The sequence below is a fragment of the Pectinophora gossypiella genome, chromosome 2 (genome assembly GCF_024362695.1).
Source record: "Pectinophora gossypiella chromosome 2, ilPecGoss1.1, whole genome shotgun sequence".
In the NCBI taxonomy this organism is placed as follows: Eukaryota; Metazoa; Arthropoda; class Insecta; order Lepidoptera; family Gelechiidae; genus Pectinophora; species Pectinophora gossypiella.
Genome location: NC_065405.1, coordinates 13,438,390 through 13,456,575, shown reverse-complemented (window position 1 = coordinate 13,456,575; position 18,186 = coordinate 13,438,390). Strand labels below are relative to the sequence as shown.

General features: G+C 38.8%; 1 protein-coding gene across 1 annotated transcript in view; it reads right to left on the bottom strand.

Annotated features, from left to right (window-relative positions):
* Positions 1-373: 373 nt before the first annotated feature.
* LOC126375661 (uncharacterized) overlaps positions 374-18,186 on the bottom strand; it is a 32,656-nt gene continuing 14,843 nt past the window's right edge. Inside the window, exons 4-13 of the mRNA XM_050022718.1 lie at positions 14,246-14,498; positions 13,915-14,030; positions 13,356-13,488; positions 12,942-13,115; positions 12,595-12,728; positions 12,311-12,476; positions 11,581-11,688; positions 3,039-3,147; positions 1,728-1,882; positions 374-613 (exon numbers count right to left, since the gene is read on the bottom strand). Of these exons, the coding sequence (XP_049878675.1) occupies positions 431-613; positions 1,728-1,882; positions 3,039-3,147; positions 11,581-11,688; positions 12,311-12,476; positions 12,595-12,728; positions 12,942-13,115; positions 13,356-13,488; positions 13,915-14,030; positions 14,246-14,498 (1,531 nt within the window). The 3' untranslated portion in view covers positions 374-430. The remainder of the gene's footprint in view (positions 614-1,727; positions 1,883-3,038; positions 3,148-11,580; positions 11,689-12,310; positions 12,477-12,594; positions 12,729-12,941; positions 13,116-13,355; positions 13,489-13,914; positions 14,031-14,245; positions 14,499-18,186) is intronic.

Genomic DNA, 18,186 nt, shown 5'->3' with positions numbered 1-18,186 from the left:
GTGGTTTGACGTCCAGTGTGGTACCAACAGCCAAACATATTCGAATTTTATATTTAGCCGTGTGTATTTTGAAATAAATATGGTACGGCACATCTAAGTCTTCTTACCGTACGGACTGTACCATACTGAGATAAATAAATACTTTTGTCAATAATCCAAGTCAAATTCTTGCACAATTAAAAATGTGTTATGGAACAGTTTGATTTCACTTAAGTCCATTTAGCCTAATTAGCAAAAAAAAACAAAATTATTGAAGATAATGTAACAACAATATAATATAATAAAAATAAGAAAAAAACTCGAATTAAAAAATTCAACAAATAAAACTTTAATATCGAGATCGCAAAATTTTAGTAATAGCTGATTAAAAATAATTCGAATTCCAAATTCAAAACTGTAAAACAAGAAAGTGTAACATGTAGCAACTATCTTATTTCTTTGTTGGTTTGGGATCAGGAGGTGGCGGGGCGGCGGCGGCGGCTTCTTCTACTGGAGGCTGATCTACTGGAATCTCTAATGGCAACGGTGGGGCTGAACCGGGAATGTAGAAGTCTTGTTGAGGTTCTGGCTCCTCGCTGAATGACGCTCCGGTACCTCCAGCCGCAATGCTCTTCTGTGAATGTCAAAGAAGTGTCTTAGTAGGTATATCTACCGTCGATTTACTTAGATTTTCTTCTTCTGTCAATGTTTATTATAAGGCTTTTTTCACACGACGCGGATTTTGTAGCGATGCATCTCGGCGGTGTTCGCGTGTTATAGCTTGATCACACCTACTGAGTGGACGGACGAGACAGTGCGGGGAAGCGCGAGGCCTAGCAAATAGAACAGGGGTCGAGTAGCTCGGCCGTGGACTCGGCGTGATGTTCATACACACCGAGTACTTGGCCGAGCGCACTATCTCGCCCGTCCACTCGGTAGGTGTGATCAAGGCATTAGGCAACCTTTCCAAACTTCACTGCCTAAAACCGACATGGTTCATGTACAGACTACATCTTTAAGTAAATAAGTAGCTACCTGACGTCTTAACGTGCCTTCTGAAGCACGGAATAATCTATTTCAGACAGTCAGGTGATTCCCTATTTGACATTGTCTCCATTGGGAATCGAACTCGGATCTGCAGATCGTGAGCCGAATGCTTTAACCACTAGACCATGGAGGCTATTATCATAGACAAATCTATGTAGGTAATGTTGGATAGAAAATAATCGATCGGCCTTATCTCGACTGATACAAATACGCTAATGAAGTCACAACATTGGCTGTGTAGTTTTGACAGATCTAACTCGTACCGCGCATTAAAGCTATTGTAAAATGTTTTCTATACTTATTGAAATATAATCACTAATTGTAGTGAACTAGTCGTTATGTTTAATAGCAAGTAGGTATACTTCGAGGAGCTCGATGGCACAGCGGTTAACGCGCTCGGTGTGCGATTGTTGAAGTTAAGCAACTTTCGCAAAGGCCGGTCATAGAATGGGTGACCACAAAAAAAAAAGTTTTCATCTCGAGCTCCTCCGTGCTTCCGAAGGCACGTTAAGTCGTTGGTCCCGGCTGCATTAGCAGTCGTTAATAACCGCCAATCCGAACTGGGCCCGTGTGGTGGTTTAAGGCCCGATCTCGCTATCCATCCATAGGGAAGGCCCGTGCCCCAGCAGTGGGGACGTTAATGGGCTGATGATAATGATGATACTTCGAGATTTTGCAAAAGTTGTCTGGGAAATTTTAACCTTTCGTTGTTTTTCATTCTTCATCTCCGCTTGCAGGTAGCGCAGGACCCTCAGAGACAGGAACTCGCAAGTTCGCCGCACGTCCGGACAGTCTCCGCTGATGCGGTTGTTCACCACACCTTCCGCCAACCCTTCCACTGCTTCACCCCATTCCACTGGTAATGAAAAAACAATATTTACTTACTTAGGGAAAAGGTATACAAAACGATTCTTCTAAGGGAGAATGCTTCCAAAATATGATAGTAAGAGCCAACGTTAAGGGATGTTTAGATAAGTTATTTAAGCGCTAATGCACTGGCATACCATTACTTTTGGTTGGTTTAGTATTTTTAGTTTTATTAAAGATTTTCCGAACTCTTATTTTACCGATCATTTTCGAAACAAAGTCTGAAAATTTTTTAAATGTCTCAAAAGATTCACGTTTTTATAAGCAAGTTTAATAATGCGAAACTTGTTGCGTTGTCACCAAATGTGCGCATCCATTGAATTTTATTGAAAATGATCTCGTACAACAAATAAACAACCAATTTCTGTAAAAAAGTGTACCTGGCGCATCTTTTTGCAAGACTGCGTGTAATGACATTGTACAACCGATATTGCACTTTATTTGAACAGCCATAACATCTGAATTTGTGAGAACGAACTGGTACTATCTACTATCTACATAACTTAATGTGTACGTATTTAGAACATGGTTCTTTTACTTTTTTAGAAAAACTCCTTAGCGACTATACGATATTTGTTTATAGTATTGCAATTGAAAATGTTAATACCACCCACTTTGTGCTACGTAACTTTTATCTCTTTGAAGATCGCGTAGTACAAGTAGGATGAATGCACTGGTTTTCACATTATCATCATCATCATCAGCCCATTAACGTCCCCACTGCTTAGGCACGGGCCTTCCCTATGGATGGATAGGGAGATCGGGCCTTAAACCATCACGCGGGCCCAGTGCGGATTGATGGTTATTAACCACTGCTAATGCAGCCGGGACCAACGGCTTAGCGTGCCTTCCGAAGCACGGAGGAGCTCGAGATGAAAACTTTTTTTTTGTGGTCACCCATCCTATGGCCGGTTTTCACGTAGTAACTGTGAAATGACTTCTCAGAACCTCCAAACACATACATACATACAAGATCAGGCCCTTTTCCCAGTTAAGGTAGGTAAAGACCACGGGATTCCGCTTACTACAATGAACATACCACTTCTCTGTTCTTCTTCTCACTTTTCTCTTCTTCCTTTCTCATCATAGTTTCGAATTTAACTGGATTTAATTTCCAAGTATCGTGATTTGCTTATTGTACTTACTTGTACTTCTTAGGTGCGGCAATGTTACTTTTCCAACATTAAGATCCATGCCTTTCTGCACCCTTTGGCTCACAGATCGCGATAGAAGCTTAGCAGCTGTGTTCACCATCTTTAACAATAACATTAACATAACACAAACAGCCCACATATACGTCCCATTGCTGGGCACAGGCCTCCCCGCCATCGACCGGAGAGGGTATGGAGATACTCCAGTACGCTGCTCCACTGCGGGTTGGTTGACGCGTTTTTACGGCTAATAGCCGGGACCAACGTCTTAACATACCCTCTGAAGCACGGAATCTTCCTACTTTTTCGGACGATTCAAGCACGCAAATTCTTTACCAAACAAAGGATAGTCTCGCAAATATCGGTAATGTCCCCACCGGGAACCGAACCCGGACCTCCAAATCGAAAAATAACATTACACATTACGTACAATTATGATATTTTTCTTGACTTAATAACCTACATTATTTTATCACAGAAGAACTTTCATATTGGTTGAAAAGACCAACCTCCATTCAGTGTTTTACTAACTTAAGATTAATAGACTAATAATAATATTTATTCTTTTTCTTCTATCACGTGGGTGGTGTGGATTACCAACCTCAGCAACCCTGAAAGGGTTGAGCCTCACGACGTCCCCTGACGACTATGTACTTTCATACGAAGTAACCGGGACTAACGGCTTAATGTGCCTTCCGTAATTTATTTTAAATCTATTAATTCATAATAGGTATGCCCAAGTAGCAACCGATTGTCTTAAAAGAGAATTGTAGATATCTTGAAGGCAAGTAGACTAAATCAAACCCTTGTCTTGGATAAGTCTTATATGTCTCCAAGATATCCCTCAAGATATCTTGAAGATACAGTTTAGTAAAAGTGGGCACATACTTTAACTCTTATACAAGACAGACTTAAGACAACGCTAAGTCAGACTTAAACCCTACTTTAGACAATGTTCTTGCATATTCTAAACTTAGAATTCTTGTAGTATCACTTAATACCAAGAATGTATACTTGAAGATATCTACAATACTTAGTTAAGACTATAGGATTGAATTGCACTGAGTCATTTGTAACTTAACGAAGTAAAACTTCAGATCATACTAAAACGATTTTTACTTCACGCGTCTTTATTTTAGAATATAATGGCGAACATTTATATTAACACAAGAAATGAAGACTGTAAGAAAATGGCGTCTAAAATATTTGTTAAGTTGTTTTAACAAAAGGTTATTCTGCCGTTTCACATACAGGAAATTATAAACGCATGATTGTTTCTCGTGTAAAATCGATAGAAAGTGTTAAAAAACAGAAGGGCCTTTAATATATCAGAAAAATAATAATAAAATTTGGATTGATTATTCAGCAAATAAAAAAAATGGTGACATATAGTATAGAGAAATTCATTTTCTATTAATATGTGACAGCTGAACGCAGTAATTGTTACTACAACAGGAATATATATTAATTTACTTCAGTTTTTGACGATAATATTGTCAAAAAAATATTACATGTTTTCTTCCTGTAAATGCAAAATGGCGTTAAGTAATATTTTTCTAAATGAAGTAAGACTTTAGAAACAATTGATTTCGTAAGAATCAGTTTAGAAAAGTAAAGTCAAGTTGCACTTCATCAAGTACTAGTTAAGATAAATTTTACTTCAATTGTCTAGGAGTATACCAACTTAAGACAAAAAGTATTTAGTGAATTCCTACTTAAAACTCTTATATCTAAAGTGATCCTCTATTTTGATTTAGTAAAGTAATGTCGTAAAATCATGTTTGTTTATTCTGTGCCAGAATCATCTATGTAACAAGTAACAATTAAAATCGAACAAGCTTAAAACCTATGGAAAGTATGTTTGTTTGAGAGGTAAGTTTTTCGACTCGTGGAAGATAAAAAAATATTGTTATGCTGAGTTCTTACTTGGATAGGAATGTGATTTACTTAATTATTTAATATTTATCACAATTGGAACTAACAAACATAAACTCAATTTGCTAATGAGTCTCCGTGCATACATTCTCATAGGTACCTACATGGTTCGCTGACGCAAAGTAGGTACGATCACCGCGCTTCTAATTGCCAACGGAAACAATGTGATTATTGTAAAAATTAACGAGTATCCGTTGAATATTGTATATACGAAGAACCCTTGCAATTTGATTAACGTCGTGTGTGTGCGTGGTAGTTTCTAATCCCACCTAAAACATTATTGTTAAAAAAGGCGGCCAAATTCCCGATGTCTTTATCAAGCTAAAAAATAAAGGAATCAAATCTAATGCCCACTTTAAATGCATTTAACCATACACAAAACTTAAAATAGATATGTTTTGTTTATGATTGTGAATAAAGCTTAGTTAAAAATAGGTACATTTTTAAAATTATTAAAAGAAAGAATGAAAGAAGAAAGAAAAGTATCTAGACACGCGGTAGCGTGTCAAGCCAAGTTCAAGAAATAGAACTGGCGAGCCGCACCGTGTGTATATTATTACACGAACCATTTGGAGCCACTTTTGGCCCCCTCATAAATCAAAAACTATTTCACATAAACGTATCAAATTTGGCTCATATATTGAGACTTGTGAGATACATATAAGTGTTCTAAATTTCATAAGCTTATCTCAAACGGTTATTTAGATATTAATGTCCAAAATCCTCATTTTTTGACTGACTGACTGACTCATTTTTATCAAAACTCTAATCCAGTTCCAGATGACCTAGAGAGTTAAAATTTGGTATGCAGATAGGTAATTAGATGAATATAAAGGAAAAAATAAAAAAAACTGGCAACTTTTTAATAATTAGATTCTATCATGAACGCTTAACATAAATACCTAATTAGTGCCTGTACCTAACTATAGATGTAAGAATCAGTAAGTAATCAAAACTCATGACAGCCGGTCTTTTTGTGGTAGGTATGTAGATTAACTTAACATAACATACAATCACGCCTATATGCCCTATCGGGGTAGGCAGAGCACTAAGTGATCATAAAACCACTTGATGCCACATTTGACAAGTACTTTAAGGGTAGGTAAGCAAGTTGGAACATGTGTTTAGCAGTGATAGGTTGTCAGCTTTTCGCCCACGATACAACACAACTCTCATCCATTTTACTGGCATATTATTTTACCTATAAAGTCGACTTTTAGTTTTGAATTTGTCTTTTTAAAAGGACCCACGCGTTACGAAGATATGTACTTACCTACAATAAGACAGATCTTAGGCTACAATATATTATCTTATGTTATAAGAAGATATGATATGTTATACTGTTACTTAATGTTTTCAACAATAAATAAATAAAAAAAAAAAAAAAAAAAAATAAATAAATTTCAGGACTGACCATTGAACTTGGCACCCATTTAGATCTCACTTCTTTTGTCGTTGAAGTCAACAACCAAAGCATTGCATAATATTGAACTTGGCTCTCATTTCACGTCTACGTTTTTGATTGGATTTATTTATTATTAGACTAATAAAAATACACATTATATAAAATAGACAATAACAATCTATTCAGTCAAATAAGCCCCCGCGGGTGGATCCGGGCGCAAAGGTCCCCATCACGCTTGCCGCGTTACCACGTTGTATGGCGATGGACAACCTTTGCGCCAGGAAACAACCCGCACGAGCATCCGACCCCCTGTCACTTATCCTTCGCCCCACCTCCCTAACGAAGGCTATAGCCTCCGACCCCCAACAACCTGTCGTCTCGAACGCAAGTGGCACAAAGAGGTAGTTGCCCTCCAGGGCCGAATATTTCTCCCGCTTTCTACTCGCGGCAAATTCCGCCGCGGCGCCGGCTGTCTGTGCCGTTCGGCTGAGGTGCGAGGCGGCAAAAGTGCTGACGCACGTGGCATCCCAAAGTAGGCATTTCCCTCTCTGCCAAGGCACCATAGTCAGGCCGTCTGGCCTCTTTCCATCAGACCGACTGAGCCCCGGCGGCTCCAACACACATGGGATGTTGGCGGATATTAAGGCCCTCCGGACGATGTCATTGAGAGCGTGGTGGCGCGGGAATCTACCTGAACACCGACAGCAACTTAACGCGACTTAGCGCTTAGACTAATAGGTACCTAATTTTATATTTGAACTTAGCAGGTTTTAATATAAAACTCGATTTTTCATAGTGTAGTGTTGCCGTGCGCTTAGACTAGGTTAGACTAGCTTAGTCATTTTTGAGAAGATTTGAGCGAGACGTAGGTACCTGGGCCGCCACGCGCTGGATCGGATTTGAAAAACAGGAACTTATGATTTTTTTGCCAAAATTAAATGATTGTGATTGTGTGAAATGAGGTAGGAACTTGATATTTAATTTATATAGTTGCCTAATTTCTAGGTTATTGTTTGTATATTTATTTAACATATAATATTGATTTTTTTTTTTAAATTCATTTATCTATTTTATTATTTTTTTATTTTTTTTTTTTATTATTATTATTATTTTATTTTTTTTTATTATTCACACACAGACATGTCTCGCTCTGGTAGTTGCTCTGAGGATAGTGGCGCTAATTATCTCTCTTGTTCCGATTCGTCAGATGATAGTTTCCATAGCACAGTAACTCCTCTTTCTGAATCTTTAAATTCTAGTTTCCAGGCTTTTCCAAAAAATTTCAACGTGGTACATATTAATGCGCAAAGTGTACCTAGTCATTATCCCGACATGCTAGCCTCTTTTAGTGTAAAAAACTTGGATGCCATCCTCATTTCCGAATCGTTTCTGAAGCCCGGCCTCTCTTCATCATTATATCCTATCCCTGGGTTCCAGCTAATTCGGAATGACCGTATTGGATGTCGCTGTGGCGGGGTGGCCATTTATTTGCGCGGCCAAATCCCGTATAAAATTATTAGTAAGTCTCCGCCTGAATATTCGGGCTCGGCTGAACATCTCTTCCTGGAGGTGTCCTTATCGCACGTAAGGGTTCTCTTGGGGGTCTTCTATTCTCCTGACAGAGGCGTTAACTATTTTCCTGGTTTTGACGGTCTCCTTCAGGAGTTTGTCCCATTGTATCAACATACATTGATATTAGGGGACTTTAACACGTGCCTTTTGAAGAACGATTCCCGTTCCCAACAACTTCGCTCTATAGTTGAAGGTGCTAATCTGCATATCCTGCCGTCTAATTCTACTCATCATGTTCTGAACTGTGTCCCGTCCTTACTTGACCTTTCAATAGTGTCCTCTCTTGATCTTTTCTTATGCTGATGCCTTTTCTTATCACGATTTGCTTTTCCTCTCTTATCGAATTCGTCCCCCTAAAGCCAAAGCTAAAATTCTTTTCCAGCGTAATTTTAAAGACATGAACTGTGATCAACTGGGGCATGATGCTTGCGGTGTTGACTGGGACCTCGTGTATGGCGCTGATTCAGTTGATGATAAGGTCAACGTGTTCAACTCACTCCTGACCAATCTTTATGATAAGCATGCGCCTGTACGAGCTGTTCGCCTAAAGCATTTCCCAGCACCTTGGTTAACTGATGAGCTGCGGGTGCTTATGGCTAAGAAAGCTAATGCGAGAACTCGCTACAAGCTCAACTCATCTGAGCGCAATAAGGATAGGTACAGGAGTGCTAGGAATCGGAGCAATACTGCGTGTAGGGATGCTCAGCGCCGTTACATCTTTGCTTCAGTTGCTAATGGTGATCCCCCTCAGGTGTGGAAGTTTCTCAATACTCTTGGTATTGGGAAATCGAAGCCCAACCCCCCTTCTGACGTAGATGTTGATGCTCTCAACATGCATTTTACTTCTGGTGCAGCTAGTTTCGATTCCGCAACTAAGTCTGTCACTTTACAACGCCTAAATAATTCCCCTATCTCTTCTCCTAACTCTTTAGATTTCACTCCAGTTTCGGAAAATGATGTTAGAAAACAAATCCTGTCCATTTCCTCTAACGCTGTTGGCGGTGATGATATCAGCCGCAATATGCTTATCCCTATCCTTGATATTATCCTTCCTGTGATTACTCATATCCTTAATTCCTCGCTGTTTTCATCTACCTTTCCCAACATTTGGAAGCAAGCTATTGTAGTCCCTATTACCAAGATATCTAGCCCATCTTCCTTATCCCATTACCGTCCCATCTCCATACTTCCTTTCCTATCAAAGGTGCTTGAACGTGTGGTTCATCACCAGTTGTTTTCCTTCCTCTCCAAAGGTCATTTAATGAACGCATTGCAGTCTGGCTTTCGTCCGGGGCATAGCACAGTTACTTCTCTGGTCAAGGTATCCGATGATATCCGCATGGGTATGGAGCGTCAGGAAGTGACACTGCTTACTCTCCTTGACTTTAGCAATGCGTTCAATAGTGTTGATTTTGACGTCCTACTGTCCTTTTTAAAATTATTAAACGTCTCCTCATCCGTCACAGACTGGTTCCGTAGCTACCTTGAGGGTCGTCGGCAGCGCGTCAAGGTTGACGGCATGTTGTCTGACTGGTGCAGCATCACGGCTGGAGTCCCACAAGGTGGCGTCCTTTCTCCACTCCTATTTTCCATCTTTATTAACTCCATTTCCCAGAGTCTTACCTGTTCCTACCACTTGTATGCGGATGATTTGCAGATTTACACCCATGTACCTGTGGAAAGTATCCAGCAGGCTGTTTGTGTCATGAATTGTGATTTAGTGGCTATTGCGGCTTGGGCGTCTGAACATGGTATTTCAGTCAATCCCGGTAAGTCGCAATCCATAATCATTGGTGGTCGCAGGCAGCTTGCTCAAATTGATTTTCCTTGTCTCTCCCCTGTTTCCTTCATGGGTACTGTTATACCTTATTGCGAGACCGTCAAAAACTTGGGCGTCTTTTTTGACAGGACGTTATCCTGGACACGCCAAGTTAACGAGGTCAGTAGGAAGATTTTTGCCTCCTTGAGGTCCCTTGGGCGCTTGCGTAGCTTCCTGCCCGTTAAGACGAAAATTGCTCTCTCCCAGTCCCTTCTTCTTCCTATCCTTGACTACGCCGATGTTTGTTATTTGGATCTCACTGAAGAGCTGCTCAACAAACTCGAGAGGTTGCAGAACGCAGCCATCCGCTTCGCGTTTGGCTTGCGTAAGTTCGACCATGTGTCGGTGTACCGTGCGCAGCTCAAGTGGCTCCCTATACGACTTCGGCGAAATTCCCATATCCTCTCACTCCTTTTCAATATCCTCCATAATCCCAATACTCCCCCTTACCTCAAAGAGCGTTTTAGTTTGAGGACGGAAGTTCACGAACGGCTGCCTCGATCGTGCACTAGGATGCTATTGGTAGCTCCCACCCACCGAACTGATTACTACGGCCAGTCTTTTACTGTGCAAGCTGTGCGCTTATGGAACTCCTTACCTGCTTCCATCAGAGTCGCTAACTCTCTTCAGAGCTTCAAAAACCAGTTGCGAGCTCATTTTGAATCCTTATGTGGATATTCTTAGGATATTACTATTATGTATGATGTATTTTATTTATTTCAATACCTGTATGTGTGTGTATAGTCTATTATTTATTATTATAGTTTTCTTTAGATTATGGTTAGGTATATTTTTAGTATATATGGATTATATTAAATTGAGTATTTATTAATATATGTACGTATAGTATAGAGTATTTATTATATTAACTTTAGTTTTACTTTTAGGTATTTATTTATTTATTTTTTGTTGCACCATCCCGCATCCAAGTTGTAAATGTTTGTTTCCTTTTGTTGGTTGCCTGGAAGAAATTGCTCTAGAGCAATAAGGCCGCCCAAATTGTACTGTATTCATGTGTTATGTCTGATTGTTGAAATTCTAGTTCTGTGCAATAAAGTATATTTGATTTGATTTGATTTGATTGTGTTATACCAATCGATATAAAAAAAATTATGGCAATGAAGAAGATATCGCATCGCTAACAAAAACAGTGGGATGTGATTTGATTTGATTTGATTTGATATGATGGATTATCACAGGTTAATTTTCTGTATTTAATATTCTGCCTTCGAAAACCACCAGATCCTTTCATTATTTGGACTTCATCCATCTTTCTGCTTGCTTCTATTTCGATTTTATCGTCCATTGAATAGACTTTTCTTATGTTTTACTTATTGTAGTCAAAAACGAATAAAACAGTCTTGTATAGGAGCAAATAATAAAAATTGCCTTAAGTATATCTAGGCAATCAATTTTTACTTTACAAGACTAAACTGATACTTCACTAAATCAATTTAGTGTTAAGTGAGCCTTTAAATAATCTGAGTAAAGTAAAAGAATACTTGTAGACTTAACAGTAGGCTGAGATAAGACTAAATAGTTTTGTGAATACTTAACTTGGTTTTGTGTATTCTAAATTATCTAAAGTAGGATTTTTTGAAAACTATATAGTATTAAAGAAGGAAATGAATTTATGAAGTCCTAATAAGTCCTATTTGATTTGGATAAATCTCACTTTAGCTAAAGTTTAGACATATATGACTTAATCACAATTCTTGATTGCTACTTGGGATGCACCTATTAGTAGCCAAGATATACGTCAATCGTTATGGGTTTGAGTTTGAAACAATACATTTTTTGAGTACCTCTAGCAACTTTTTTCTCTCTGGCAAGTAGGCAGCAACTGTTACAGGATCAGGAAGATCCTCCACTTTGTCCGTGAATGTAACCTCCGCCAATTTGGTCATCGAAGGCTGAAAAAAATACGTTAATTACTATGGAATTCGTGTGAAAAAGCAAATTATGACGTCATATAAAAACGTGATAAAATGTCACACTTATTAGTACCAACATTTTTATTAATTACAACTCTTTGATCAAATTTTAGTATTTGACAACATAGTTTTAACGTTTATAATAGTTACAGAATACCTTCTTTTCCTATGGCAAAATGTGGTAAAATAACGTCTCTTATTGTAGCTTTTTCTCGGATGTCAACTACTCGGCCGGACAAATGGGGAGCGCGTCACTAGCAGGGCTAATATTTGCAACGTGATAAAATAATCGATCGATTCAATCCATTTTGTCGTGATCGATATTCTATTTTTTTTCCTTACATGCGTGCCACGTGATTTTATTCGTATTTTGACAGAACGACATGACTTATGTGGGTTAACGTATTAGTACCAATCGACAAAACGACAAATTATATTGTCAGAATCGATAAGATTACCGTGAAAGTTTTTCATCACTTTACGCATGTTAGCCTTACTAGTATCAAAATTTAAGACATCAGGCCTGAGGATGCCCGGTTAGGTTAGATATAAGAAACCAACTTATATCATGTCGCTGCCATAATAGTTATGATATACAAACCACGGGCGTCGGTGGGCGATCCTTAGCACTCTTCATGTCTTTGTCCATTTCTCCCTCTGGTGCAATTGGTACGACGTCTCCAAAAGCGATGGACTGACCGCGAACCTCAGCGTATTGTTGCGCCAGCGCAGCAGTAAGCTGAATAGAGAATCGAGGTTGTTTTGACCTGGAACATACAAGATAGATCTGATTTTTTTGATAGGCGTAGATCAAACAACGAACAATTGCATAGCTGCATAGCTGCTTAACACATCTCTGGTTGAAAAGCACCCTTAATGCCGTACCGTCTCCGCGCAGTGGATGGTCGGCTATGTCTGAAGAACACCTGCAGTGCTCGGTTTCGCACCACACGCTCCACGTCTCTCAGAAGCAGGTGCACACGGCGCCTTGCAAACTCCACCACTGCCGTCTCCAGCATCTGTACAAATAATAGTGGTGACTATCCATTAGTGGTGCCGCGAATTCGAGTACTTTCGAGTGCCAGTCGATACTATCCTTCCGTTACCACACGGCGTTCCGTTTCGGATCAATACACTCATATAAACAGACCCATATTAGGTTTTGTAAAAACTGGTGAAAACAAAGTACTCTCATTAAAAGCTCTCATCACTCAATCACTTTTTGTACAGACCTGGTCAAGAAGCCGTATAGGCGCTGAGGGGAAGACCGTCTCTATGTCCATCCTAGCCCTGGCTTGTCCAAGCGTCATCAGAGCATCTCCTTTGTTCGAGACGGCCGTCGACATTGCTTCTTGAGCCATCTTCTGGGCGAACTCAGGAGTCATGCCCTTGGCTCCGCGTTTAGACTGAAATCAAAAAGCATTTTAAATATACGTAGGTACGTCAAATATGTTTTAGTAATCTTCATCGTTTTTTCTTCTATTTCTACTATATGTTTATGTTTTGAAGTATCAAAACTAATGTAATAATTCCTGCTACGTGGCCTTCATGCAAATCCAACTAAGAAAATAAGAAAAGATATACCCGTATAAATATTTTTCCTTATATGAATTTCCTTATAAGAAAAATAAAAAGAATTTACACACCCTCTCGAACTCAACTCCCATCTTCCTCACAAGTTTGGCAGCCTTTACTTGTCCGCCGTGCATTTCCTTCCAGTTCTTAAGGCGTATTCTCTGCAGTTGCAAATCCGTGTTGTACGCATAGATCTCCGCTTTCCTGTAGAGCATAGAGTAAATAAAGAGTATCTAAATACACAATAAAGATGTTTTCCTTTCCTAATTCAGGTCGTATTTTCCCCCCGTATAACATAAACAGCCCCTAGGCATAAGCACTGCTCATTCTACCCCAGTTTTCCCTTTTTTCGGATAGTGAGGTCGAAGACCAATCACGCAATTCTTGACAGGGTTATTATTGAGCTGCCAGAGGCCCCCGACATCACTCATACAAGGATTACATACCTACCTACTTCAGAATATAAGTATAGTAGCCGAGGCTTACCGGGACTTCTTCATACATTCAGACAATCAGTTATTTGTGACAAGTTTTCTCCTAAAATCGAACCCAAGACCTCTAGAGTCGCGGTCACGGTAGTTGTCCTCACCTAGTCTTCAAAAATGAACAAATAAGTAAAAAAAAACTTACTTAGCCCTCCTTAGAGATGCGGCAGTCATATCCTCAGTGTACAGTTTGAGGAGGAGAGCTTCCTCCTGAATCTTCGTATTCTGGGCCTCAACGCGTTTTGTCCATTTTCTGTTTGCCTAAAATAACAAACAGCAAAATCTTCGTTGAACATCAAGAAGTTTAAAACGGTTCTTATATCATGACCTCTATCATATCCTTATTTATTTATTTAATAGTTTATTGCACTGAAACAAAGACACAAAACAGACAAACAGTTCAGTTGATTTCTAATAAAATCTCTTCCAGTAGTCTGGATCCTTGTTTAATATCAAGAAATTTAAAATATACTCACATCATCTTGCAGTCGTCTCTCTTTCGCTTCCTTCTCTTGTTTCATCCTGGCCAGTCTTCGTTTCTCGTTGATCCTCCACTGGCGCACCATCGTGATCTTGCGCCGGAGTTCCATTTCCGCTGCCGCCTGCACTCTCTGTCTGATCCTTGTCTCTTTCTCGTAAGCACGCGCAGCTCTCTCGACTCGCTGTTTCTCGTTAAACTCTGCCAGGTATTTCATCCGTGCCTGGACTTTTTTTTCTTGAAGTTTTATGCTGAAATAGGATTTTTTTCTATAGTAACAACTATTGTTGTTTGTTATTGTATTGTAGTAGTAACTATTCTTCTGGTATAGGTAGCCATATAATGGCTTAGCTATTGGATGTACGTTCTAATCGAAGAAACGCTATTAATAGGTCGGGCTGGAGAATTTCTTTTTTGGACCAATAATGTATGGAATTTATCTGGTATCCTTAATTGGTTTCTTTTCGCTCAAAGAAGTAAATATAAAGCTCAGTTTCATTATTGACAAGGACCACAAACTTAAGCAGTACAATCTAGACACAAATTAATTAAAAGTTGTATCTATACAAATACTTTCTGGTGTTAAAATCAACAGTTTAGAAAGCAGATTCCAACTGGCTATACAAACTGAGTCGCCGTTTGAAATTACATTCATTAAAACTAAAAATATCAAGAAATCTTTTCGAATGTTATTTTAAAACGCTTTTAATTAAACCAGTAATTACGGTAAGAGCTACGCCTAGGAAATGTATTGGAGTCGTTGCCACGTAGGTAAAAGAAGGTTTTATGTTCACCGATCCGAAACCGACCCGGTTCCGACTTGGCAATGAGCTCAATATAAATTAAATTTTATTTTGGAGTAGATAATTTAACACAGTTTTCACTAAGACAGTTGGGTCGACTATTATAGACGGCGATATATTGGGCACAATTGGGATTCGTGAGTTTATACATACATAAACTCACGCCTATTTCCTACCGGAGTAAGCAGAGACTATAGCATTTCATTTGCTTCGATCCTGATACACTTCTCTTGCTTCCTCCACATTCATCAATCGCTTCATATACGCACGCCGGTTCAGAGTAGGTCGCATTAAAGCTTTTCTACGGACATCTCCAATTTGGTCAATGTAAGTCCTTCTCGGTCTTCCTCTACCATCCCTGCCATCAACTCGTGAGTTTATGTTATATTATAATTGAATATCCCAAAGGGAAATAAGCGTGATCTGATCTATGTATATATACTTGAATAGAATAACCAGATCTGAGACCTAGTATAATAATTTTAATTTTTCCTGAATGTAAATTTTCGGATAGCACTTAAGTAGCGGGACAAATAAAGATCTCTGATGACTATTTCTCACCCGGCGATAAAAATTAAAGCTGTCATCAGATATACACATTTACAGCAACCGTGCGCCGTGGCAGTCTGCATGCAGTTGAATATCAATATTAGCCTATCACAATATGATGTGATTTTTTCGGCGCGAAGTTGGCTAATAACTTTATGCAGTGACGAAAAGTAACCGTTGAAGTCAGTGTCGAACACTTGGTTTCTTGTTACCTTAAAACCCGTATAAACAAAACTTTTATTCTATACTAGTTATAACGTTGGTCTAACAGAAAGGTCGATGAAGACTTAGTTCATCTTGCGATGGATGTACCTCTAACTACCCCAATTGGGATATACTCTTGAACTTGTGTTGTGTCCTACACTGAATCGCACCGAATCGGGCCCTGCTCGGTACAGCATAAAACATCCTTTAGCTGAGGTCGAATATATGCTTGGAGTTTCTTCTAATTACACCGCTGATTTCGATCCGCGGCAGAAACTCAAATAAATGAGGCCTTTGGTGAAATACACCACGCAATAAAACCAGGTCAACATTTATACTCCTGATTTCAAATAATGAACGAGACATACGTTCTCTAAAAAAAACATGGCTGAAGTTTTATTTTTACGACAATTGTCAGACAAAAAGAAGATTACTCGTGATAACACAAATAATCACTGCGGTGCTGAGGTTCAGTCATGTGCAATATAATGTACCCACTTTAGGACTCTGTCGCACTAACATATTTGACATTTAGTGAGACTTACTGTTCAATTTGTCAAAAAAGTTAATGTGACATGGTACCAAAGTGTATACATATTAATGCTCGTGACCGTACAGCAGCTTGCTTCTTAATAGGGTGGCGCCGGTCCGAACACCGGTACAGGACTTGCACCATTGAGTTATTAATTTATCAGTACAGTTTTCACTTACACAATTTGCTCGACCATTTTAGACGACAATATGGCTCGCGACCTATCACGTTAGTTTAATAGAAAGCTCGGTGCGGTGTCGGTACTTAGTTCATCTTGCGATGGATGTGTGACTGTCCCCATTGTGATATAGTCGTGATCTTAAGTTATCTTATGTTTGCAACCAGAGAGGTTTTGTAGATAATTCTCAATCCGTGCAATCAAACAGAAATGAATCAATGAAAGCAATATATCTTAGCCAGCTGTCACCAGCTATTAGGTACGTGAAGCCGTGGAACGTCTCAGAGCACAGAAGACAAATGGATCGTTACCGCGTCCGCCGGCGGATCCAATCCTCGCTCGAATGAAGCGGAGACGGCGATTATGGTTTTCATCACAGGGACATTAAGAGGGAATTAGCAGGTGCAGTATACAAGTGTTATAGCCCAACTAGGTAAGTTTCACTTCTGTTGTTTGAAATTTTGCAAGCATTGTCAACATTCTAGCGAAGTGTCCATATTTCTTAGGAGTACCGAACTGAGAATTGGCGTCTTATTATTTTTTTATTTATTAAATCATAATACTAAATATATAATTTATCAACGCCCTGCAAAACTGTTTAAAAAGTTTGTCTGCAGGAAAGAGTCTCTACTAATAATTATGAACTTATATCTAATAGTAATTTGTAAGGTAGGAGCACAATGAATGTACAACATTATTTAAAAAAAGAAATTTAACAATTAATAACATAAATTAGCTAGGACACGAGTCCAAAAGGTATTAAGTATTTTTTTATATTTACTTTTATTTGGTTCTCGACGGATGTTCTCAGGCAAACTGTTCAGTAAGTAGGGAAGTCTCTTTTTTAGAGTTCTATCGCCATAGTAATTATTGATTCTAGGCACTTCATACGAGTAACATGACGTCCCCCTATCGCGGCTCAATAATAACCCTGACACCAGGGTTGCCGAGGTTGGTCATCCATCTCACAACCCCACAACCCACACGATAGAAGAAGACGAGTAGTACAGGTGTTATAGCGCAAGTGAGATACAAACAGTCGCGTCTCTGGTTTACCTATCTTACATTTTGCAACAGATAAAATGCGCCTCATAATAGCGGTATTAGGGAGAACCTATTCATAATCTATCGCACGTCCATTTGCGAATGAGTCCTTTGTATACTAAACCGTTTTTGGGCTCTTTACTAAAATGCCCTATTCGTAGAATATTCTATTCGTGAAATCCCCTATTCGTAAAATACCCTATTCCCGAAATTCCAAACATTATTTGAGGATGTTAGTACCTCTATCATCTATAGTTTTATGCTGTATAAGGACTAAATACTTAAAGAAATTAAACAATTATTTATTGCTTCTTTAAAAATCATAAAATATGAAAAAGGACTAACAATCTACAAAACACATTCGTTTTCTCTTTTTCAGAAATAATGAATTAAATAAAATCACATTATTATTATTTTAAATCACATAAATTATACTAATGCAGGTCCATTTGCGAATAAGTCCTTAGTCTACTAAACCATTTAAAGGTTTGACACTATGTACCAACTTTTGAAATGCTAAGCCATTGTAATGAACCGCGTAAAAGCTGTCGTAGCTAAAATTGTCTAAGATGTGTTAATAAACACTGTTAGCACTCATCATCACCAGCCCATTAACGTCCCCACTGCTG